This window comes from Leptosomus discolor, chromosome 1 (assembly GCF_034619465.1).
Source record: "Leptosomus discolor isolate bLepDis1 chromosome 1, bLepDis1.hap2, whole genome shotgun sequence".
Taxonomy (NCBI): Eukaryota; Metazoa; Chordata; class Aves; order Leptosomiformes; family Leptosomidae; genus Leptosomus; species Leptosomus discolor.
The window spans coordinates 210590926-210616737 of NC_141391.1; the positions used below are offsets into that span (position 1 = coordinate 210590926).

General features: G+C 43.7%; 1 protein-coding gene across 1 annotated transcript in view; it reads right to left on the bottom strand.

Moving 5' to 3' along the window:
• Window positions 1-25812, bottom strand: part of ELAPOR2 (endosome-lysosome associated apoptosis and autophagy regulator family member 2) — a 99454-nt gene that overhangs the window by 9442 nt on the left and 64200 nt on the right. The window contains exons 3-16 of the mRNA XM_086474532.1: window positions 24131-24326; window positions 23361-23508; window positions 20455-20541; window positions 17991-18096; window positions 17188-17340; window positions 16015-16103; window positions 11709-11889; window positions 10496-10624; window positions 9435-9525; window positions 8176-8278; window positions 6814-6951; window positions 6265-6528; window positions 5179-5352; window positions 3497-3686 (exon numbers count right to left, since the gene is read on the bottom strand). Coding sequence (XP_086330658.1) covers window positions 3497-3686; window positions 5179-5352; window positions 6265-6528; window positions 6814-6951; window positions 8176-8278; window positions 9435-9525; window positions 10496-10624; window positions 11709-11889; window positions 16015-16103; window positions 17188-17340; window positions 17991-18096; window positions 20455-20541; window positions 23361-23508; window positions 24131-24326 — 2049 coding nt within the window. The remainder of the gene's footprint in view (window positions 1-3496; window positions 3687-5178; window positions 5353-6264; window positions 6529-6813; window positions 6952-8175; window positions 8279-9434; window positions 9526-10495; window positions 10625-11708; window positions 11890-16014; window positions 16104-17187; window positions 17341-17990; window positions 18097-20454; window positions 20542-23360; window positions 23509-24130; window positions 24327-25812) is intronic.

A 25812-nucleotide genomic window follows, 5' to 3' on the forward strand; every position in this document is an offset into this window, starting at 1 on the left:
TGTAACACCCTGAGCAATCTGCAGTGTTGTGGGAGAAAAAGGGAAAGATGCAATGACAAGATGCAGAAGGATTATGGAGTCATAGACAAGCCTTGATGGCACATTTTGGAACAAATGACTGGCTGGTGTGGAACAACACAGGTTACACAGGTCTGCATGGATTTTGAGAAAAGCTGAAAAAGAGGAAAATTCAAGTAGCCGAAGTTCTTAAGAGATCCTTCCAACCCCATGAACCAAAGAAGACAGAAAATATTGGTGCTTCACTGTAACATTTCAGAATAGGGAGATGTACAAATAGGACAGGCTGCATCCTTCTAGTGAGGTGAAAAGCTGCTAGAACAACAAAAAAAGTGGTAGCAGCCACTAGCTAGTGGGAAGATGGGAAAGACTGAAGAAAAGAAGTTTTCCACTTGTTCTTGCAACAGTTCAGGCAGTCTAGCTGAATTCTCAGGGCTTTGATTTGACTGGCATTACATTTGGGAGGATGATTCACACAGCTGGAAGATCCATGTTTGGTTATAACCCTCTTAGGTAAACACAGTAGACAACAAAGGTGACAGTTTGAACTAGACACTACTACCTGGTGTAGGACAAGTCAGAGCCTGGGACTATGAAAGCACACGGATCAATGTGCTCAGTAACATTGCTCAGGAGGTCTTGCAGGTGAGGGGCAGCTAGACAGCATCACATCACCAGACAGAACAAAATGAGCTGTGCTGCAGCAACCATCAAGAGCACATGCAGAAAGATATCAGGTTATTGTGGAGGGGCCTCCCTTCCAAGAACGTACACTGACCTCAGCAAGGATGATCATTTCCTCTCATCAAAGACATTGCATCAAACGCAGGGTAACTTAAATCTGGATTGCAACACAGTGGACAGAGGTTAGCTACTCACTAGACTGGAAGATGATAGCTCCTAGGGAACTTACTATATTCAACAAAGGCAATGAGAGAATATTACCATCCAACATGTAGTACTGTAGAGACGGCATCTCAAGGTGCAGTTTCTCAAAAATAAGAACACTAACAGCAAAATCATGTGAAAAAAAAATAAATGTTATTCTTCAGAGGATATTAATTATATGGCTAAAAAGCCACAATGGCTCTCTCAAGAGTGGCAATAGCTTTGACTAAGAGTCCACCTTGGATCAGAACAGCGCTAAAAGACCAATTCAAATAAAAACATTGGCACAAGCTTAATGGAGGGGGAATAGAGAATAAAATAAAAAGTTATGAGTTACAGAAAAATGATAACGGATGCTAAAGACTTCAGAGAAAAGCCTGTGTTTGGCAGCACTAGAAAAATTCTAAGTTTGGAGCTTTTTTAGAAATACTAGAAATAAGAGGACATCTTATGAATAGGAAAGGCAAACTTCAACCATCTTAAAATGTAACAATTGTGATAAAGAAAAGGCAGCAGAAGAGCTTCATATCTTTTGTCTGTATTAGGAAAAAATCAGGAGTATCTCCTTACTTTCCAAGACAATGACTGAACACCTCATTCCTTCAGTGGCAGCAGAGGATATTGGCATCTACTTGGCATGCACGCTTGTAAACTAGCAAACCCATACCTAAAAAGTGACCTTTAATAGAGCTTAATGATAGCAAAATGTCAAAAGACTGACGGAGAGGGGATATGGTGAGACGAATTACAAGTTGGCTAACATGATGAGGCAAAATAACAGGAACGGTATGTGGAAGATGGGCTTTATTTTTGCTTATTAATGGATACATACATAATGAGTGACAGTCAACATGAACTCATGGAGAACAACTCTTGTTGAACAAATCTGATTTCATTCCTTGAGTGCTGATAAATTTGGTTGCTAAAGAAAATTATGTAAATTTATCAAGTATTTCACTAATTACCACACGAGATTCTAATTAAAAAGTTAGTAGTGTAATATCAATTAAGTGCACACTCTGGATTAAAAATTATTTAACTAACTAATTATGAAATTATCTGGCTATGGGAAATTGTCATCAAATGTGGTATATCTCCAGGCTTTTCTAGTCATTGATATTGAAGTCCCAAAGTGCAAGATTATCATCAGGGATCTGCAAGTAACTATATAATCACTGTGGGTAAAGTTGTAGATGAGACAAAGATGAAGAGGAACAGGAATAAAATACAGAGCAACTCAGTCCACTTGGTAAGCAGGTCCCAATCAAACTAAACATATTTAGCGTAGACAAGTGAAGCAAGGGATGAAGGCCAGTCCTAAGAAAGAGAGATTTTCCCTTGGAAAGTATACCTCTGAAAAAGATCTAGAGTGGACATCAGATCCAGGAAACCATCATGAAATCCCAGGAGTCTGGAAAAAGAAGGACTCAGGGATTTCATCCTTGCGTGTAAATACAAATACAGAAGTGATTCTTATTGCCATTATAGTGAATTTAATACTGGAATACTATTCCATTCTGATGCCCATGATTTAAGAAAATAGAATAACAAGGCAGAAAGAGCCTCAGAAATTCTTCAGGTGCTTGAGAGAAATACACGATAGCAAGTAGAAGAAATTGGTCTACTTGGTTTATCAGAAAAGCAGACTGGGAAGGGTGTGAAGATTCCAGTACACAAAATATTTCTCCAAGGAGAAAAATGTGGGTGTGAAAGGGAGAAAGAATAACAAGAAGCAAGAGCTGAAAACTGAAGCCAGACACATTCAAACAGGGAACAAGTCTGCTTTAAAACAAAATACAGAGACAGTATTTTACCAGTGGAAAAAAGTACCGATGACTGTGGCAAAGCTTTTATTTCTGGCAGTCTTAAAAGTTCAGGTTGAATGCTCTTCCAAAGACGTGCTTTTGTCAAACATGAGTTTCTGGGCTTAGTGCCAGGGAGAAAGTACAAACACTCAGTGCCTGTAATGGATAGGTGAGCAGACCAAATGACTTCATTGTCTAATCTGGCATCAGACTCTGGGAACTTGTGAGCCGGAGCAATGCAAGACTTAATGATGTGCATGGCCCCATGCTGCCCTAAGCCTCCTCTTTCCTTGCCTAATTATGTCTCAGCACCAGCTTCTTCTGAAATTGCCCAAATGGGGACTCGGCATGGGCAGAAATACTTGGACTAATGTGACTACTACAGTGATTGGTCTTGCCCTGCATGAGGCAGGTAGGAAACATGAAAGAAAACCAGTGCTTTTTAATTACATTCTCCAGATTTTTGTGCTGAATCTCTATGCACCATGGGACCCACCAGACCAAACACAGGGAACAGTGAGCAATATGGGAATGGAAAACAACAAATGGGGGCAGCCCTTCTTCTCTTCAAGCCATCAGCTGAACTGAAACAGCAGCACAAAGCAACGGCATCTGTCCAGACCTACTTGACAGCTCAGGAACAAAGTGGGACTGAACCTTGGGCTGCCCCCTCACTCTTCTCCCAAGGTAATGCAGCATTGCTGAGCCAAGAAGCGTTTACTCTGCAGCCCTAAATACATGAGAGTACACCCATGATAACAATAAGCAGAAGACAAATCATGTACCTAAGAACCTGTCAGCAAGGCTGTTGGACTGCAGAGCCAGGGCTGTTCGGAAACCCTTGCTGTCCGATGGGATGATGGTGGACTGACAGACAAAAGCTCCCACAAAATTGGAAAAATCTTCTGATTCTGCAACCATGTCCTTCAGAGTAACATCTGTGATATTGTCAGTACAAATAGCCATCTTCTTCCCCTGTGAACAACCAGGAAAGAATGGGGAAGTTGTTGGTTGTTGATAAGACACGGAAAAGTTTGGGAAAGGAAAGATTGCTAACTTCCTGATTGCAAACTGGATGAGTTTCATTACTGAACCTTAGAATCAACTTGATGTTTCTATCATGAGAAAGACAAATTGCAACAACAAACTGTGCCATTGTGAAAGCTCTGATTAAAGCCTTGTACAGACCCAGAAACACGGTGTCACCTCAGGTATGTGTCTTATCAGAACCTGTGCTATGAAGGACTCTTCTTTGTTTACCTTGACAGCACAGTGTTTACTTGCGGAGCACCATAAAGTGGCTTGCAAAGAAAAACCATATTTCCCTTGCCTTTAAATAATATACTGCAGAATACCTCTTTATTCGGGATTCAATCCAGATAAAATATTTTCAAAGAACAAATACATGAAATCCCTAAGCAGATATATAGCCTTCACTAAGGCTGCATTAATGTCACATGTCAAGACCAGTGCTAGAATCTCAGAGCAACAGCAGTGAAAGACAAATCACCAGACTCGGTTGTCCTGACAAAATGGCAAGCACTCACAACCTAATCATACAGTTGGTAGTGCTATAGAACCATTGTAGTAGTTTGGGAAAATGAAGACCAGAGCCACGGGGGAGTAGCTGTACCTTTGCAGATCTAGTTGTTAGCAGCTCTAATCCGAGTGGTACTTAAACACACATACTTTTGAGCCTAAAAGTATGCAAAACACTGTAGAGAAATCTCACTACTCATTTGCCTCAACTCATGCAAATCCTTTGGTACATGGGAAAGAGACTTCAGAACTTTACAGGGCTGAACATTAACATAAACTACAGGCATTGACTTTCATGGGACAATACACATCACTGGTACTGCTCTGAAACTTCAATTCATGTATGTGACAACGTGCTCTGGTACAGGCCAAGCTGCAGACAGAAAAATCTTGACTCTGGGGCAGAGACTGTTTGCACTCATGGACTAAACACATTTTTCCACACTTTAAAAGGCTGCAATCAAAGTCAGCAACGGGCATCTTGGCCACTGGCAGACAGCAGGGTGACCAGGGGCTCTGCTGACAGCAACATCTCCAGCCAAGTCATGAAGGAAACTTAGCGAAAGAAGCTGGCAACCAAAAGACTCAGACTCTTCTCTCGAGTTCCTTGGTGGCAGCACAAAAGGTCAAGGTTGTGACCCAAGTGACTTGAAGGCACAAGAACTCAGAAAAGCTAGGCATGTGACAGGATTTTATTTCTGAGCTTTACTTATACCTAAAACACTGTCACCTCTGCTCTGGAAAATCACTTGGCCACTCAAAAGTCCTCTTGCACTGCCAACAAAGATCCAGAGGGAAGTGTTTTCATGGTATCAGTGACAGCTCAGCTGAAGGCGAGCCCTTGTCCTGTCTCAGTGTGATCCCACAGAGCATCAGCTCAGGCAGCAAATTGGTTCATCCCCCCAAATCTCAACACAGCTGAGCTCACCTCATTCCCACACAGGCTGATGTTAAAGAAGTGGAAGAACTTGGTCCCTCGGGAGGTGAAGCTGGGTCCGCTCATCAACGAGCCTACCTGGCTGAGGTTGCCAAAATCATAATTCAGGCTCTGGTTATCCTTGACATATGACAACAGGCAGTCACTGAAGCAGGCAGAGTGGTCCTTCAGAGAAAGAGGCATCCATTAGAGATCAGTTATGGACCAGCAGCAAACCATTCACCTGGGAGTTAAAGCATGCAGGTGCAGACAGAACTGCTTTCCTTGTTAAGGATGGAGGGGAACTTTGTCCTGTTCCTGTAATTCACCTTTCCCTTGGGAGAATTCCCATTCCTGTTTCAGTCCCTTGCAATCACATATCAGGACTTAATGCTCCCTAAGCCTCGCCTTTGTGCTGTCCGCTGCATTAGCCAAGAAAATGCAGTTTCTTGCTTTGTATTGTTGCGGGGGCTTTTAGAATACAATGTCCCAGCTTAAAGCCCTGTAGATAGACCAGAACATGGCCTCAGCTACGCTTGCATCTTGCAAAGGGAACACAAGAAACAGCTCAAGAAACAGGGACGGAATGTGAACCCAGCTGAAGACAGGCAGAATATGAACAAATTGGAGCAGTCCTTCAAGTTCCTGTGCAGCTCCTTGCCAAAGGATGATGCACATGATAAATGTTTATCTAGGCTTAAGGGCAATTTCATATAAGAGGAACCTGTCATAGGTTTCTAAAGGCACAGAAACATCATCCAGCTGAGGAAGTCCCCGAGTTTAAAACATCAGGAGTCTGGGACAGTTTTAGGTGGAAGTAATGTGTATGTTTGCCCTGTTCTTAGGCAGTCCCCAGTACAGCTTCTTGAAATGAACCTTTTTTTTGAGTCGATGTTGTCAATTTTAACTTCTTATTGCATATTTACAAACACAAAATTAGAATAGGGACCTATTTGGAAGAGTGGGATCATTGGTTATCATTATTCTGGACTGCTTGCAAGGAATATAACTGCAGGAAAGCATTAAACCGGCCATTTGAGCAGTTATATTGCAACAAACCCTGTCTGCCCATCGCTCAGAGACACTCAGTTTCTGTACCTTGGTGCTCTTGCTGCCAGGCCCACACGGGATGCAGGCCTCCCTGCCATAGACCTGGTGAATGGACAGGAAGGTATTGGCTGGACACTCCTTGCACTGGCTGGTCTCCTTCTCAATGTAGTGTCCTGCCGGGCAGGGCACGCAGGATGAGCCAGATTGCTCGGAGCCCAGCGCACAGGCCCGACAAGAAGAGGCGACTCCATCCACTGCGTTGGTCACCGTGATGGAGTAGATCTTTGCCATGTCATTGATGAACTGTCTGCTCTGGAATGAGAGCCAAGGAAACCACCCTGGTGTCATCATGCCATTGCATTTGAACACTAACCACATCTCTGTGCACCAGTGCACCAGTCCAGGGATCGACTTACGCATGTGTCTGTCTTTCAACATGGATGGTTTATCCACACCTACCTCCAAAGGGCTACTACATGGTGACACCCACTCACCCCTTACAAGAAGCTGGTGAGCTTCAATGGAGGGCAAGAGCTCTGGCAGCGAGTTTCCAAGGAAAGCTATGCTGTAAAGCCCTGTACATAACAAAGTACTTACATCTTGGCCCTCGTTTATTCTCTGAAAGGCCCAGGTGAACGTGAAGGAAGCGTTTTTGGAGATGATGTGGGTGTAGGATTGTTTCTCTTTACTTCTTTCCCACGATTCCACCACATTGGTATTTTTTCGATTAACATCCTATAAAATTGACATAATTTTTTTTAAAAAAAATGAGGCGTGTTCATACTACACTAAACACCAGTGGTTTATAATATAGAGATTAATATATATAAAGGACTTTACAATTACATTTAACATTCAATAATGGAGAGCAAACATATTTATTCTTTTTTGTAGCGCTGGCGTTTTTTTAATCGAGAATGGGTGTCTATTCCAAAAGATACTCTAGTTCACACAACAGTTAAGTTCAAAGTCCTATAGCAGGTCATAAATGTTATGAGGACAGATCCAGCACAGTGGTCCTTTCAGATTTGATCTTCTGTTTATGTAAAACATGTGTGTACCTGAGCACAGAAAGAGGAAAACCAAAATTCAAAGAAAAATTGTAGTTTCTGCCATCTTTGAATACCTACTTTGTTGGTGTCTCTAGTGAAACAGAACTGAGGTCAATAAGATAGCGTCAAAGTTTACACGAGAAAAACCCGTCCAGTCTATGTTCGTGTTTCTTATTCTCCATCAGCTGTAAATGTTCCAGTGAAAGACGCTTTTCCTTTAAAACAGATTCCCTTAAATTTTCACTAAAGGCAGATTCCTTTAAATTACCGCCCATTTTCCACTTAATTCTCTTTAAATCAAGAGCAGGTTCCTTTAAAGTACCGCTAAATACAGAACAGGACCAGCTTCCCTTCTCAATGGAAGGGATGAGGGAGCTGTCGCAGATCTAGTTACCTTCCTCAGCTGACAGACTTTCAATAAGCAGATGAGGAAAGTAAAAAGCATGGCACTTTGCTTTCACAAACAAACATCTGTCTGCTGCCCTACTGATCCCCCATGTCACTGACCGGATCAAGTCTAAATTTCCAGATGTTATGCCTCCTGTCCCTCTGTCCCACATCTTGACTTGCGACTCTTTTAAACTTCTAGAGGCTAACTCAACTATAAGAGGGACACTGAGAATTTTATCAGTCAGTTTAACAGGGAAAAATTTGGCTTTTTGGTGTCCAATGAATTCTTATAAAATACACAGATAACCAGGAATGGTTCACAACTCACGTAGCAGAGGAATTTTGCTTCATTCATTAAAGCCTTCATGCAAGGGCACCACAGGTATTAAACTAATGTCATACTTAATCTTAGTCATAATAAACCAAGTGCAACTAATCACGCCTATGTAGAGGTATTAAAGTGATGTGTGGAATACCAGGCTCAGCCCTCAGTCATGGAGAGAGAGGTCTCACTTACCGCCATAAAGTACAGCACACAATCTGCTGAACAGATGGTCTCAAAAATAAAAGTAATCCGTCCTAGTTCTGACCCAGTTGCTCCTGTCACCGATGTCGGAGGTCTGTTTAACAGAGAAGGAACAAAACATTTACAAGGTGCTCTCCAGACAGGCAGCAGTCAATCCTTCAAATTACTTTTCGTGCAGCGAGGAAACCATCAAAGTCCTGTCACATAAAATCTGCCCTTGCAGAACCGTGGAGGCCAGGCTTGCACAGCGGCTCTGCAGTGGCGTGCAGCAGGGTTATTTTTTAAGTGTCTGACTTCTTTATGGTACAGTTCCCTCCTTAGAATTAACACCCAAATTAGACCATACTGGTAGGGAATCTTTTTGCTTAAATGCATTATATATTTAAACTATTTACACTGATTTAATTGCATCTACCCTCCACTGGTGGGAGAAGCTTTCAGGAGTTTCATGCAAACCAGGAGTATTCAGGGTGCTCCCCTGCAAAGTACTAAATAACATTAAACTGGGACACGCCGAGTTTTTCCACAGATATGTTTCTTACTTCTCTTTTATTTTAGTTGCTGTTTGCCCATGCTGTAAAATAAAAATCAGGGTTTGCTCATTAGGTGTAAGAAGTCACAAGCCCCCTCAGCTGGGAGACAGCAAAGGGAGGGTGAGATTCGTTTTGCCATACCTTATCCATCTTAATATGGCACCTGGTCTGAGCTAGGAGTCTAAGACCACTCTTTTTGCAAAGAGACACAAGCACCTCAGGCAGCTATTTCATCCTGACTGAGGGTCCAGGAGAGGTGGGTTGTCCTGTTCTCCTACGGTGCCTGCATCGCTCCACTGGCTTCAGGGGAAGCACTGACTGTGCAGGCTTCCCAGAGCTACAGCACGAAGTAACTGGGGTTTCTGTAAAATTCCTTCAGGGCAGGCACCAGTATACACCCCATGGCAAGTTTAGCTGGTTACTTTGGACTAATTTAGAAACAGAGGAACTGGAATATCTTTTCTCAGTTCCCAGACAGCCAACCTGTTGGCATCTCAGACTGAAGGAAACACTGCAAAAAAACAAGGTCTTACGGAATCGTCTGCTACATTGGGCTGCCTGGGGACAGAGGAAAAAAATCCAAGTTTCCTCTTGTCTTTCATTCGTGAAATCATTGCACTTCAGAATGAAGAACTCTGTTCATTCCAGGGGTAATGTGAAATAGGTGTAAGAGACAGCAATAAATGGGAAATAGATGAAAAAACTCCCGTTCCTTACTTAAATCCCGGGATGTGCAGGTTCAAGATAAGATAGTCATTGTCAGAGCCTCCTGCCCCGCTCTGGATGTGATCACCAGCCACCTCCCAACCTTTGCCGAACAATAAAAAAAGAAAAAGCATGAAGAAATTGATAGTTTCCAGGTCATATGGAAAAAAATTACTATGTTACTTTACATTTTTTAAGAAATTTAGTACTTTAGTAAATTTTAAAGATGTCTGATATAAACTATAGAGCAGTATAATAATGCTTTTGAATGAAAAATTTTAGCAATTGTATGAACTGCTGATTTTATAGGCAAATGTCACCTTGAAATCAGCAAAGCAATAGAAATTCCCTGACCTACACGATTGAAGCTCAAGGGGGATGATCCATCTGATCTCTTCTAGCCTTAAAACAGATGAATCAATGAATCTATGTGTTAAACGTTAAGCATATGCTTCAGTGCCCCTGTGCTCAACACGCATAATTTAAAGCTTGAGTTACATCAGCCTGACAGGGCGGATCAGACTGAGGAAAATCTTTCAGAGAAGGCTAGAGGTGGGAGAAGTTCTGAATGGAACATTTTCACTGATGATCTGTGACTGCTCTCTGCTGCATCTTAGCACATGTGCAGAGAGAAAACTGAGTGTTAAATGAACAAAACCACAGGCTTTAATTAAGTTATCTAAAAGAATTATGGGTGACCTCGATGGGAATAGTTATCACAAAAAACAAAAGGAGATAAACTAGAGAGAAGTCATATAGTTGTATTTTTTTCAATGGGGATGTTCAAATGCATCACAGTCTAAGGTGGGATAGGTCCTGATCTGAGTGGACTTCACACAGGCTGCAGCTCCTGCCCTCTTCTGGTATATAGGAGATTTTTTATTTCTTCTTAGTTATATTGTGACATCGCTTCCTATAGTAAATTTCAAGCCTAGTGCAATTAAAGAAAAGGGGGGAAACTGTGTAGTGACTCATGCGGCAAAGAGCATACTCATTTTGATGGGTGCTGCATTACAACAGTAATCAGCACAGGAGAAAGGCAGGCACATAACAACACAGGGAGTTTGGCTCACCGTTCATCCCATCACACTTTGAGTTGCCAACATTAAAGCAAGACGTCTTCATGTTGCCTGGCAGGATATTCCACCACTTGTACTCAAACCCAAGAGCTGGTTCAGTACCAGCAGGGCAGGCTTTGCACTCTGCAGAGTGAGAGGGCAGAAAAAGGAAATCACACAAGCAAAGCACATCTCAAACAATGTTTTAAAGAATATAGATATTTCTTTTTTACTTTCTGGGGAAAGTAATAAGCAAAGAAAATAATTTATTTCTTTACAATCACAGAATCACAGAATGGTAGGAGTTAGAAGCGACCTCTGGAGATCATCTAGTCCAACTGCCCCGCTAAAGCAGGTTAGCCTAGAGCAGGTCACACAGAAATGTGTCCAGAGAAGGAGACTCCACAACCTCCCTGGGCAGCCTTTTCCAGGGCTCTGTCACCCTCAGAGTAAAGAAGTTCCTCCTCATGTTCAGGCAGAACTTCCTGTGCTCCAGTTTGTACCCGTTGCCCCTTGTCCTGTCGCTGGGCACCACTGAGAAAAGCCTGGCCCCATCTTCTTGACACATGCCCTTTAGATATTTATAAGTGTTGATAAGGTAAGAATCAAACAGTCAAAGACTTATCAGGACCAGAAGAGTAGAAACAAGACCTGCATTTTATAAATTGCAGATCATAACCTCATGGTAGGCAATCTGCAACTGATCCCCCAAGCTGCACTTCCTTTTTAATGGCTTCAGCAGGAGGTTTGATCATATTGGTAAACATGAGTTTCCACAAAATGCTGTAGGTGACCACTTGGCCAATACACCTCAGAATCAACAAGCCAGAGTTTAGGCTAGACAATGTTGGCAGGGTACTCATCTGACAGCGCTTAAAATGAGATTTTCACAGGCAAGAACTTGGCATGGACAGAAGAATGGGTGAGGAGGAATTACGGACTGTAAAAGTTCTGATTCCCTTCTCAGAATCCCTTAAAGTAACCCTCAGGATGTTTCTATCAGCCAAGAAATGCACCCAGAACACAGCAGGTCAACTTAGAGCAGAAATCCCTGATAAGAAAGGACTTCAGAGAGAAACCAGATATCCAACTCTCTCTCTCCAATGGTATTTAATAAGAATTTTATGCAAAATGAACTCTATCTTACGATGATGTGTCATAAAACTAAGTCATGTGCAAGCAGACCACTGCTTTAGGGGACACAAGCAGTTTTTTTGTGGACTCGTACCCTGTGTCCCATCTGAAAAGGTGCCTGGTGGGCAAGGAGTACAGGAAGACGAGGCGTTGTTGTAAAAGCCAGGATTGCAGGGTGGACAATCCTTCCTCTCTCCAGAAGGAGGTAGGGTCAATGCATCAGGAAGATCCTCTCTGCAGATCTTGGGTTCAATCCATTTGTACATGATCTGAGTCTGGAAAGAGAAGACACTGAGCTCACATGGTGTGTTATTAAGCTTTAGGACTAAATGCACTAATCGAGGTCCCCCCTGTAAATGAGATTAGGGTATTCCCAATGTTTCAGGCAAAAAATAGACCTTGCACATCCAGGAGAATAAAGGGAATAGTGGAGAAGAGAAACAGAAATGACTGGGTTCACAGGCAATTCCAAGATATCAGACTTTAAAAGCAAAGCAAAAACATGAATCTTAAAACAATTACCGCTGTTCATTCCTATTTATCTATGAATGGATAGAAATTTCCCATCAAAATGTTTCTGAGGAACATCAGATAAATAATTCTGACAACTGCATAAGCAATCTCTGCATTTTAACCATAGTAACCCAAAATATAACTTCTGCATTATAAAAGCCCTTTATTGGGAAGGCATAGGTTAGCAGAGAACACCACAAGTTTTCCATTTTTTCTCCATACTGGCCTGTTCTTTGAAAACTGAGCAAATGTCAAAACCACACACAGGAGCTCTCCCTTTCCAGTCCCTCTACATCACATAAAGAGCAGTTTATGACCACTAACATGAGTCAGTCCTGTACTGTATTGTCTTTCTGTCATCACCTCTCTTTGAAGAGCCAAGTTTTCTGTCTTCAGAAAAAGTCTTAGGTGAGATGCAACACCCATGAAGTTGAGTTTCAAATTTCAACTGACATTGTGTCTATCCCTGAAAGGGTTTAATATCTCAAGAAGAAAATTAGCTGAGTTCCAGAGCTGAGAAACCCAACTGGCAAGACTTTAACCTGGCCACAGCTCCTCCTCTGGGTACTTCCACCCTTTGGTCCCAGCAGTGTAACCACGGATCCTTGAGGCCAGAGGCACAGGTACAGAGCTTGGCAGGGGAGATTTCACCTTATGAATTTTATCCAGAGCTCTGAGCATATGCCTCTGCCATCCTGGGTGTTGATCTGCTTGCGCTCAACGTTAGCCCTCTGATAACACAAGAGCTCTTCAAGAAGTATTGGGCAACTTTGAAACTCTTTGACAAAAAGCTAGAAGAAGCCTCAGTGCAGGCTCAGGCCCCAGCTCCTGGGAGCTGCAATCAAGCTGAGGCTCTTGCCCTTTGTCCCTGCCTGTGCTGTGTTGCAGCCGTGCCTGCGCCACGTCATGTACCCTGGCTGACCCCCATCCTGACTGACCCATGGACTTGATGTCCCAGCTTGACATTGGCCATGCCTTATCACTATGAACTTGTCTGGCAACCTTGGCTGAATCTGGCCGCTGATGCTGGGTCTGCTTTGCTCACTTTGCTCAGTGGGACTGCTCTTGCTGTCAGAGTGGCATCTGTCCCTTACAGATCCGCCTGCCCTAGCTGCTTCTGAACACCCAGAGGATTTTCTGGGGTATTGCTCCAAAAACGCTTCAGCAGCATCAGGGTGCACAGCATTTAAAATAAAAAGGCTCAGGAACTGGCAAAGTACCTGTGTGATTGCCAAGAGCCCAGACACACTGTACACACTAAAGCAATCCTACTGCATCTGAGCAGAGAGAAAAGGGTCAGAGAGTGCCCACAGCCACGCAGATGAGAGTTTCTAAGACTAGGGCTGAAGCAATCCGCCTGGGATTTTTAAAGCAGTAAGTAGATGAAAAGTCAATAGGAGTCAAGTGCCTAAATCTCCTGAGGCCCCTTCTACACATGGAGTGGAGATAGCAGGAGGGAGACACCAATCTAATGTCCAGTGAAAAACCTGGCTGGTTTTAGTAATCCATTGATTAATAGGCCTTTATGCTGATATTTCACAGCCACTGTTCACCTGAAGATGGGCTACAGACTCAGGGCCTCTCATTGAGTTGTGTCAGGTGGACAGATGTCTGGGAAGAACAGCAAACCCGGATCAATTCCCAGGGATGCAGCGCACTAAACGGTGAAAGCAGTCCTGAAAACCCAGCCAGTACCTGTGCGTCTATGACACATGTTGTTGCAACTGGAAGAAGAAGGGTGTCTGCAGAAAGACCCACTTTGTGTTCTGATGAAGTTCATAAGTGAAGGGAAAGGTCACTGAGGAGGCAGGACGAGTGTCAACAGTAGGAGCCTATTCAGTGCCAGAATCGCACAGAGCAGTGATAGGGTAATCTGCAGGAGGCTGCAATTAAAGCAGTTACCCAAGGGTGGAGCAGTGAACACTGCTGCTAATTCCTCAAATCATTACAGAGGGTTGAACTAGGTGATCTTTCAAAGTCTGTTCCAACTGCTAAAATTCTGTGATTACAGGCAGTTAACAGAGCAAGAATCAGTGAGTCAAGACCAGGTTGCAGAACCTGACAGCTCTGGGGCTAAACTCACTGGTGCTTCCTTAATAAAACACATGAAATCTTAGCTGCATTTTGGAACTGGCTGACCAGGTGTCCTAGGTTACAGTGTAAGATGTGCCCAAAAAGTATTCTATTACCATCTTCAGGAGCTGTTGAGACCAGGTGGGGCGGTGCTCCCTGCCTCCTCCCTCTGGACTATCTCCTGTTAATGGGCACAACAATGCCTTATCGCCTGACCCATCGATAACTGGCTCCTGGGCTATCTCCTGTTAATGGCCCATCAAGGAACTGCCTCACGACTCCCCATCCCATTGTGAGATGCTCCGCCCGGGGGGAAGGAGCCAAGCGCTCCATGCTAAATATACACTGAGATCTCGAACACCCTAGCAGCCTTCTTCCACTGGATTCCCAGAGGAGTTCCCCACCCCCCACCCCCCCCACCCCCCCACCCCCAGAGTTCCAGAGGACAAGAGCTACCTACCTTACCTACCACTGGACCTTCGGAGGAAGAGCAGACCCTTTTACAAGATCGCTGCTTCAACAGAACTACACCCATCACTTCAGGAGGACTGCAGCCATCATCTTATCGGACTGCTACTGCCACCCTAACAGGGTGTCAGGTTGTATTTCTGACTCTGTCACTGTAAACCAGTGGGTTGTTTTTTTCTGCCTTGTGATATATATATATATATGTATATATATATATTAGTAAAGAACTGTTATTCCTATTCCCCATATCTTTGCCTGAAGGCCCCTTAATTTCAAAATTATAATAACTTGGAAGGAAGGGGGTTGCATTTTCCATTTCAAGGGAGGCTCCTGCCTTCCTCAGCAGACACCTCTCTTTCAAACCAAGACACCAGGACACTCTAACATACTCCATCCTGCCAGCAAATATCAGGCCAGCAACTACAGGTGCTATGGATTTTGACTATTTGCATCCCATCCAGATCTAAGAGAGATGGGAAAGAGAAGAAAAGAAACACCACAGGCCTGACCACATGTCCACACCTCTGTAGGCTCCATGTCACAGTAAATAGGAGTTTCTTCTCCAAATCCCACCAAAATCCCCACTTGACTGCTGGGACAAAGGGCAGGAGGGCTCCAAAGCCAGGTTGCTCCACCAGCAGGTCCCCCTATGAGAGACCCAACGGATCTAAGATCTCTGGGCGAAACAATCTACCGAGAGTCCAGGTGTTTCAAGGCAAGCACATTATTAGCAGCTAAGCTCTGCTGCTGCTCATGAGTGCTCCTAGGCTATGTACATACAGTTATTTCAAGAGATTATGGGCTTTTCTTTTTTGCTAAAACTAAGGGACATGATACACATCATACTTATGCAGCCAAACACTCTTCCACCTGAAGCAGGTATGACCAGTCATGTTCAATGCTCCTGTGCCATGGCAGCACCTGAATCATGCCTGGCCACTGCTGGGACAGGGCAAGTTGTCACAAGCAAAAGAAAAGCTGGCTAAGAACTAAACAATAGGGTTTATTCTGGGACAGTACTTCACCCTGTGCTCCAACCCTCTTTTGTTATGAGCATGGACATAGCACCAGTGACCCGGTCAGACTAATCACGAGTGCAAGGAGCTTAGCATTTCACAAAGACAGATCCCTTAAGCAGACCCATGACAGGCAGATTCTTACAGACGGATAAATGCTGGAGAGAAGGCAGCTAAAGGACATGGCAAAGCCTCAGAGAGATTCAATGCTGGAAGCAAAATTGGGAAAGCAACCAGGAAACAGACTCCTAGAAGCCCTACCTTGTTTTCAAATCGGGAGATCACAGTAAGATCAATATGCTTAAAAATAGTACCATGCCTTCTACTCACTTTTCCTTCCTTATCACACGGGGTATGGATCTGGAAAAAGTCTTTGTTTGTACATGGAGGACGCTCTATACACACACTGGATCCCTCATCTAAAAAGAAAGGGTGAGGAACAGGATGTTAAATTATCAAATGGCCCCTAGAAACAACCATAACAACCTTAAAATCTGGAGATTAAAATGAGTCGGCAGAAAAATACAAATCGAGAATGAAAAATCAAATTCTTAATGGAGTCTACATGAACCTTCCCCTGAACTGAAGCGGGAGAACATGGAAAATACCAACTATGCTTGTACTGTCACACTGAAATTTATTGACTCAGAGTAACCAGGGAGTCATCCAAACCCTCACACCACCCCTTCACCTTCAAGCAGTAATTTGTGTAGTTTGCCAAGTATCAGAATACTTCTCACTTGATAAGCCACAAATGCCCTCTAACCCATTAAAAAGTTCCTTACAACACTGGCTCAATTTTTCCTCTCACCAGATACTTTTGCAAAATTTCCCTTCCCACCATGAGCACAGGCACCTGTCCCCAAGCATTTGCCATAATCTGCAATAGCAGGTGCTATGGTAGGTAACTGGTTCTTCAAAAACTTTCTTATAAAACAGCTACAAGGAAGAAAACTGAAGACATTTGACCATGAAGAACGGATTTTGTCCGTGTTACTTGATGATCACCAGCTAATCACAGCTGGAAATGCAGAGAACTTTGGCAACTAGGGTTTGCAACCAGATCACCACATCTTCCAACCACACAAGAGGCAGGGACAGGCCAGGAGAGAATTTGGAAAGGAGATTCCTTGAAAACATGGCAAGTCTGAAGGCACTGATGAAGCCAACTCAGATCTTCACCAACCGATAACACAAATTACCACGAGAGGGCACAGCACGACCGTTATTATCCTTCAGAAGACCTGTTCCTTTCAAGGTTATAAAGATCCCCATCCTTCTATGTTAGAATAGATGAACTTAGCCAAAATTATGTGGCCCATTATGTATGTATGTGCCCTCTGCAGCTTTTGGAAAGTCCCATCTTCATTTCTGCTTTGCATATCAACTGGAGACTAACCTTCATTGTTGAATAAAACCATTCTCACATCTGCACAAGAAACAGCTTATGACCTTATGTGCTCAGACTCTCCTGGTTTTCCTTAACCCATTTGATTTATGTACCTGCATAATACATTTCTTCTTTACACTTGGTGCACTCTTTAGCTCCTTTCTCAGAATAAGTATTTCTTGGACACACCTGGCAGCCAGATGAACCTGGTTTGTCACTGAAGGTACCAGGCTTGCATGCAAAGCATTCAGAAGTATATGCAACTCCTGCAAGATAAATTACAGGTAAAGCACTGAAATACAGAGAGGTATGCTTCATAACTACTGCTTATCTGCTTGCTGTGCAGAGCAAGCCAGCTGCGTAACACAGCTTAAAAATCACAGGCTTTCACCACTCACTGTAGACACATTGGCTTTGCTGACTCATGACTAAGTTCTTTAATTTTGGCTCTGCAATGCAAGTCTGACCCATGTAAGAACCATATATGACACCCCAAGTTTGATTACACTTAGAACAGGACCAAAAGAGCAATCCCAGATTAATTAAATTATTTAAATAGTCATTTAACTGTCACTGTTATGAAAGATATATATATCCATTTATTACTGTTAAAAGCCTCCCCAATAAGCATGGTCTTTCTTTACTACATTGAATGTTTATTCCTTTTTCTCTGTCTTTATTTGCTAAGCCAGTCTTCTCCAGTAGACGGCATCATTTACCAGCTAAATTAATTTTCCAGCCTTTCCCTGACAGTGTGAAGTTTTGCTGTTCTGTTTGTACACGTTAGAGGAGGAGACAGGGGACTAGGGGGCTAAAAAAAGCGACTTTGGCGCTGCAGGCACACCAGTAGAAATGGCACTTGGCAAACGCTGTGGTGAAAGAGAGAGATAAGACCTAAAAGGCAAATATCACTTACCTTCAATTGTGATGTTTTTCACCAGAACTGGTTTTACTACTTTGGACCCCATGAGAATCCCTGTTGTTCTCCAATATAATATATTGCTACCCGATTTCAGAGTTACCTGCAACAGCATGCATGACAGTTAGCAGACATCCCCTCACCAAGAAATGGTTTCATTTCTTACTTTCATTACTCAGATTTCTTGCATCTTAGCAGCAATCCTGGCTTTTCCTAAGCTGCTTAGTGCATCAAGAAGTAATGGGGCGACAGCTAGGCAGATGCTGTAGAGACATCTCTGAGGAGTGTCAAAGTGTGCTTTATAAAAAAGCTTCTCAACACCCCAGTTTTATGGAAAAACACCAAGAGCTGTTCTTGACCTTGTAAGCAGAACTGGGAAAAAACTGTTCTTGCCTTCATTCAACTATCCCTGGCACTCAGGAGCTTTTATCTCTAGCTTTACGTTCAGATACAGTGAATTAGTTTGTTTTTAAAGCCTTGAGATACACTTTTATAAAGAAAGCAAACACGACCCAGAGTTCAAAAATCAGGCTCACAAGTGAGTTTTGTTTATAGACTTTAAAAGTCAAGCTCTGCCTGCATCTAACAGCATCATGATCAGTAAGCCAAGCACAAACCATGAATGTCCCCAGCAGCAGTCCCATCCGTCCTGCTCATTTCTGACCCTGAACAGCAGATGAGACGCAGAAAACAACCAGCTTCCCACTGCCTTGACCTATTAGTCTTCACAGCATGGTTCAGCAAGCAGTTGCACAACCCCTGTGCTGGCACAGGGAGGGTGGTGGGTTGGTGACACCATGGCTGGGACAAGGGGAAGGAGGAAGGCAGGACCGCTCTTGCAGCAGCAGTGTTAGTGTCTGCTGCCTCCAACTAACCTGTGTAAATACAGCATCACTCTATTCACTAAAAGTCGCAGATTTACCATGACCCTGCCTGGCCTGCAAAACTGTACTATATCTACCAGCCCAGTACAAGATGCCTATTGCCAACACAGTGATACTGGCCTGAAGGTGCTATGTTTTCACACAAAAGGAGCGATAAACTCTACCAACATAAAGGTCCGGGATAACAAGATTTACAGCAGTGCTGTACAGGCCTGGCAGGACCGCAGTTTTTGTTCACCCGGGACAAAGAATCCAAAAATTCAGGGAAGTGGAAATACAGCATAATATATCTCCCAGTCTTCAAACAACTGCTATTCAGAGGGGCAGAGGAGACCTGGGTCCATATTGAACCAAACATCACATTGTGTGGTGTAGAGATACCCAACAACAGCTCTGGTGCAGCAGGGCTAGCATGCTGAAAGCAGAAGCTGCAGCAACAGGAAAACTGGATCAGAGAAGCCACCATGACAGGATTCACAGTGCAGACAAAAGCCTTGAGGAGAGCCAGAACAGTCATCTCACCCAGCTCCTGTGTCTACATTTCAGCCAGGCATCCAAGCAATGTGTGTGGTCAGTGGAAACACTTGCACGTCCCAGATGATGTGCTCAGATGCAACCATCTCCCATGCAGACACCGTCTACATCTCTCAGCTCACCCAAGTCGATGCCCTGGCCTTGGATTAACCTCTCAGCCTGTGCCACTCACCCTTCACCCAGCTCTCCTGTGTCCAGATGTGATTCACATGGTGCTTTCATCTGAGCTAACAGTCACTGCCAACCAGAGCTGGCTCGGGAATAGTTTCTCCTCCAGAAGGATAAGCAGACCATGGAAAACAAGAGACCAGGCTGCTGCCCATGCCCATAAAAAGCTTTTGTGTTATGGCATAATGTCACCTATGCTGGGCTTTTGCTGGTATGGTTCTGGGAATTAGGATATGATGGTATAGTGGAAGCCAGGAATCACCATGAGCTAATGAGATGGTCTACACGTGGTCTGTGCACCAAGCAAACTCAGCCAGCTGGGTCACAGGCCAGCCAAAGGGCTGCTGCTCCAAACATGGACATGCTCGTATCAGTGCTGCAGGAGCCACTCTGGTGCTTGCTTTTCAACTAGGTAAGTCACCACGGAGCACAAGCTGGGTGCAGTCCAGCTCTTCTGCACAAACTTGAGAATAAAATGCCCATCCTGCCTGCCTCCACATACACACATCGCTCCCGCCACTCTGCTGAGCAACAGGGAATAATCTTGTGTTCTCATGAGCAAACAACTGTGGTAGAAGATTTCAATTACAATCATGCAGAGTGACTGTGGTGTGTGGATTTGCATAAATCTGTTTAACCTCATAAAGCACTTGATTCAAAGCCCAGAGAAATCAATACAAAGTCTTGCATCTATATCATTTGCTTTGGGATCAGCCCCTTAGAGATCTCGGTGGCTTTGCCCTCAGTAATAGGAAAGCTGTGCTTCTTCAGATGCATTCACAGGGTCTGGCCCTTGTCTGCTGTCTGCTGAGAGGAAAACACAGACGTTTATAAATTGAAAAAAAGCTTCATGAAGGAATTTTTTGCATACTTACAGAATGAGAGCCCCATTCTCCATTGTCTGTTAGTTTCACCCACTTGTCTGCCGTGGACTCCATCTCTTTGCACTGGTCATTTTGTATCTGGTAATAAAAACATATGATCAGTGACTACAATCAGATGTACCTCTCTGTCAGCGTTACTGCTGTCTGGAAATTATAAGATTCAGCTTTGTTCATCTTTTCTACATATTTAGGGCAGCAGCTGCCTTACTAGTGGCAAAAAAAAAAAACCCACTTTCGAAACCTGCTACCAGCTTAACAGCACCTCCAATGACCACCTCTGACGCTGATGGAAAAAAACAGCAGGAGACCTCAGCCTTGTCTTACTATCTGGTAAGACTCAGATGCTGAGCATCTTGTCTTGGCTGCCTCCTCCTTCTCCTGAGCCCACCAAGACACAGTTCTTTAAAATCCAGTGGCCATGGGCTTCTAAGTCAGAGGGGAGGCAAGAGTGGATGGGTCAAAGCTAGAAGACAAACTGCTTTCTCTGCAGCCAGTATCTGCTATATCTTTGGCTCCCTGCCACCCGACCTCACTAGGGCTGAGAGTAACGTTATCAAGGGAGAGGCAACATGCCATGCAGAGTCTGCTGGCAGAGGTGTGAGGTTGACTGTCCCTTGCCCAGATCTAGTGCATCTCAGCAGCCTTTCCTTGCAGCAGGGTTAGGTGCATGGCCTCACAGAGGTCCACTTCTTTCCTCTCATAACTGTCTTCTCTGAAGAAAAATTATCATGTCCCTTTAAGCCACAAGTTAAATTATTCAGCTTTTATTCCACCAAGGAGAAAGGCCAGTTCATGCTGGGGTCAAGCATCCTCAAAATTGCTCCACATCAAGTCTGAAATAAATGACATAACCCCACATCCTCCAAAGCATCTGTGGGCTTAATTCCCACCTAGATCAACATCACTGAGGAAAAGAAGTGAGAAGAAGCACCTAGGTAGAAGGGAGATCCCTAAGTATCTTGTGCAGTCTGAGCTACAGCTTCTTTGTGCCTTGGTTCCCATCTGCAAAAAGGAGTTAAGAATGTACAGTCTCTTCTCACAAGGTGTGAAAGGCTTCAATATGTAAAAAGAGCCTGGGAAGGGCAGGCTACAGAAGCATTGGGTGTCTAACAAGATGCATCCACGCTTGCCTCCCACATTTGAGGACACCTCCTCACTTACTCTCAGACCAGGAGTTCAGCCACCTGTGCCTAGAGAATCCAAAAACTTCACCATTTCCCAGCAACCTGCAAGCCTCTGCCACTGAAAGGCCACTGTCCAGAGCTAAAGTGTCATTGTTAAATATATTTAAGCATAAAGACATGCTGGAAGGAAAAAAATGGACTTTTAGAGGAGTGTTAAATATGGTTTCCCTGAAATACTGAGGCTGACTAGGAAATATTTTCATGGGCATTTCTATAAAGGACTGCACCACTCACTGTTTCTTGAACAGGGAATGACAAGTTTAAGGAGGTGAATGAGTGGGATATGGATAAAATTAATAATCAAAAAGCCATTTTCAAAGCCAGTTCTCACAGAAACAATATATTTGCTCCACTGCAGGAGCAGATCAGCCAGTCAGTCAAGCAACTGGAACTAGGGTTCATAATCCTGGTACATTCATCTGACAGCAGAAAGCATATTTGCTTTTTTCTCCCCATGAAGACGACAGGATAGTCTAATATAAAACTGAAATGGGTAAATAATATTGCCTGCACTGTCTGTTATCAAAGTGAAATAGCAATCTATTGCACTGATGTAGCAGCAAGAGGGTGCCTCCAACAAGTAATTTTGTCTTCCTTTCCTGTCTCTACTAAGGATAAGGATACTTTGTGCTTTTCTCCAAGCTTCAAGAAATATTAACCAACGCCAGCTAAGGCTTCTCAATCCTGTGAGATACCATGAGCTGTATTTTTTGGATGAAAATCAGAGCTCACCAGACAGATACAGAGGCAGCAACAGAGGAGACTGAAAATTTCCAGTCATCTCCTGCTCTGCATTGCCCTCCTATTACATTTTTTCTGTCCCAAATGGCAGGTACAACATGCCAAGGAAAGCAATGCAGATGTTGGTGGAACCTCCCAAAGCATCTCAGTGACATGCAGCATCTGCACTACACTGTGGAGCCTGGTATTGAGAACCTTCTGCCTCCCTGGACCCCAACCACTCCATCCACGTGGGGAGAGCAGGGTTGCCTTTCCCATTCTGGTCACTACTGATCAGGTTGGTTTAGTAATTTGGGTAGAGTGTGGTGCAAGACTAGCCAGGCTGCTCACATTTCAGAGCTAATGATCCCCAGTCCCTCCACTTCGCAGTGTGGACTTGTCCTCAGAGCCTAATTCCTACTGAAAGTCATCTGAATTTTTACTCCTAAATCTCTTTGGAGAGTTGTTGTTTCTGGATGATTTTTTTTTTTTTTTAAGGATTACCCTTTTGTCTCTTCTCCTGCTTTTCTTTTCATCTTAATTGCTATGATGCAAATTGACTTAAAACTAAAGCTAGGTTTCCACATACTAATGCCTTGGAGCACCTCAGCTTCTGTATGCCTACCTTGCAAGAAGTCTTTTTAAACATCAAGTCTCTTCAAAGACATCTCAAGTCAAACAACCCCAAACTGAAGCATCTACCATGAACAGTTGCCTCGTAAAAGGCTGGACTAACAGGGGCAGTCATGACCCCTAATGGAAAAATCCCATCATGTGGTAGACAGGATCAGTTTAGCCTAAGTTTTGAAGCTGAAATAAATGCCAAAAGGCAGCATAAGTGACAGAAAGAGATTTTTTTTTTAACCTTGTTCAGCAATAACAAGCTATGGACATATGGAGAATGTAAACAGAGAAAAAAGCTGTTTCTACTGGTCTTTATCTGGACTGATTTCTTACAATATAAGGTTGGATTCACCATACAAAAGGCCTTACAAAAAATTCAAAGAAGATGTTGTTGTCAATATACTGGTATTCGAAGAAGACAGAGCCGGATTTCTTCAGGTGCACAGCGTAGATAAGAGAAACTGTACAATCATCCCTGTTCGACTCTATGTAATTCCCTCGAGGTGTCCAGGAAGAGCTGATGAACATAAACAAAACAAACCTCAGCTGAGATCACACTGAGGAGATTTTTCTTGCACTACTATACAAAAACATGTTACTTAATAAAGAACCCAGAATCCCACAATAGATAACTGCAGTGAATCACAACTTTATTACTGGATTCCTATTTATTTTTAATGTAAATATAACACTTTTCATTAAAATTGTGCATGAGAAACAGTATGGTACTAGAAATTTAGGGCCCAGACCACATAGAAAAGGTTTATTATCCATAGGTTCAATTGCTTTCAATTATACTCAGAAACAGCCTTCTCCAACCACCATGGGTCTCCAAATAGGCTTTTGTGAAAGAACCTTTTAGCCACATTTACTATACCACGACCCTGGAGCTTTCCAGCTAGAAATAAGAGCAGCTCCAGGCTGATCTTAGACTCACTGGCTGCTGATGAGCCCGAGTAGACCATGATGACAGCACAGAGAAGGCTACAAATTTCACTTCCCAGTCACTCTTGTTTGACATTAGTAGGGCTGACTACCCTCTGGAGACCTTAGGTAAGTCATTAAGCTGGCTTTGTGCTGCTGAGCTGTCTCAGGTTTACCCATGGCTGCATAACCCAGGTGCAAACAGAACATCTTACTTGTTGCAGTTGTCAGCTTTATTCTCAGTCGAGCCAACCGCTGTGTCCATGAAAGTCGCCACGTTGGAGAAACCTGCTGGCAGCTCATCCCACTCGTCAAACTTGATCCCGCTGCCCAGCGAGTAGGTCCCTTCTGCACATTTGCTGCACACTTGGTTCTTCATCTCCAGGTACTCGCCAGAGGCACAGGAGAAAGCTGAGAAGACAATGGTTTCCGACATATGACTGGAGAAAATAATCCAAATTAATTCCCATTATTTTTTTTGCTGCTTAATTAAGAGAGAACTGCCACTAAAGGGAACTAAACAGGAATGCCCCGGTGCCAGGGACATAACAGCAGAACTACCAATACTGGCTGCAAAATTGATATGTTCACCAGTGCCTTTTTTTTCACCGATGTGGCAGCACTGAAATCAAATATCAGATGATGGCTCCCAATTTGAAGCTAGTCTCCACTGGCAAAACAAGAGTTAGAAACTAAATCTCTCCCCACAGACTGCGTCCACAAACAATTTGCGGAAATGAGGGCTTGTAACACAGTTCTCCTCACCCTTGCTTACCCACTTATTACACCTTGAACTCAATTAAAACCACCAGCACCTGAGAGCCAGAGCAGACTTACATCACCCACCCGTATGGTAGCTGAGAAGAGTGCACAGCAGCACGCTGATGGTAACACAACACTACAAACCTCAGCTGAGAACTGCAAACCTAATCAAGGCGCTCTCCACATTGCTCTTCACATGAGCTGCCTACAAAGCCTTGAGCATCTTGCCTGACAGACCAGGTGGTCTTGGAAAAGATCACCAATGGATCTGTGACTTGTAAACACCAATTTCCATCCGAATCCAACTGCAGTTCAGGCTCCTATTTCTGTGACAGATCCCACAGCATTTTTTTGCTTAATTGTCCTTCACAGCTGGCGCTGGAATGCAGATAAAAGGTCCATTTTGATGGAAAGATCTGTCAAAGGTTCATTTTTCCCTCTTGGTAATATCAACATACTCTGAGTTTGAACCAGTGGGCTTCAGGACAATCAATCTGTTTTTCTAACCCCGTCACTCACTGGTGATGGACCAAGAAGGAACGTGGGCAGGAGCCTATCAGGGATGGGTGCTGGGGTGTGTATATATAAGGAAATCCTGATGCAATGGATTTCTGTGAAATACCAACAGACAGGCAAAAAATCCACCTTCAATGGGGGCAAGTGGTTTTCTGTAGGCAGTGGCCACATGATAGAGTGGTATGGCTAACATCCCATCTGGCTAACTCTGTGACTTCAGCTCACAGAGTCACAGAATCACAGAATGGTAGGGGTTGGTAATGACCTCTGGAGATCATCTAGTCCAACCCGCCCGCTAAAGCAGGTTCACCTAGAGCAGGTTGCACAGGACTGAATCCAGGTGGGTTTTGAATGTCTCCAGAGAAGGAGACTCCACTCAAGCCACAGGACGTTCTTGTGGCTGGGGTGAGAATTACAGCTTTTTTCAGAGACCTGGAGAAAAGTAGCGAGCTGTTCCCTGGGTAGCTGAACTGGGACTGCACGTTGTACAGCTTTTCACTTTAAATGCATAAAGATGTCCTGACTTGCGTCTTTAGCACTATTAATTATTCCTGCTTTATTTTTTTTATCTTTTGAAGGGTGCGGAGAGAAGCTATCAGGAAAGGAAGCAAAAAAGCGA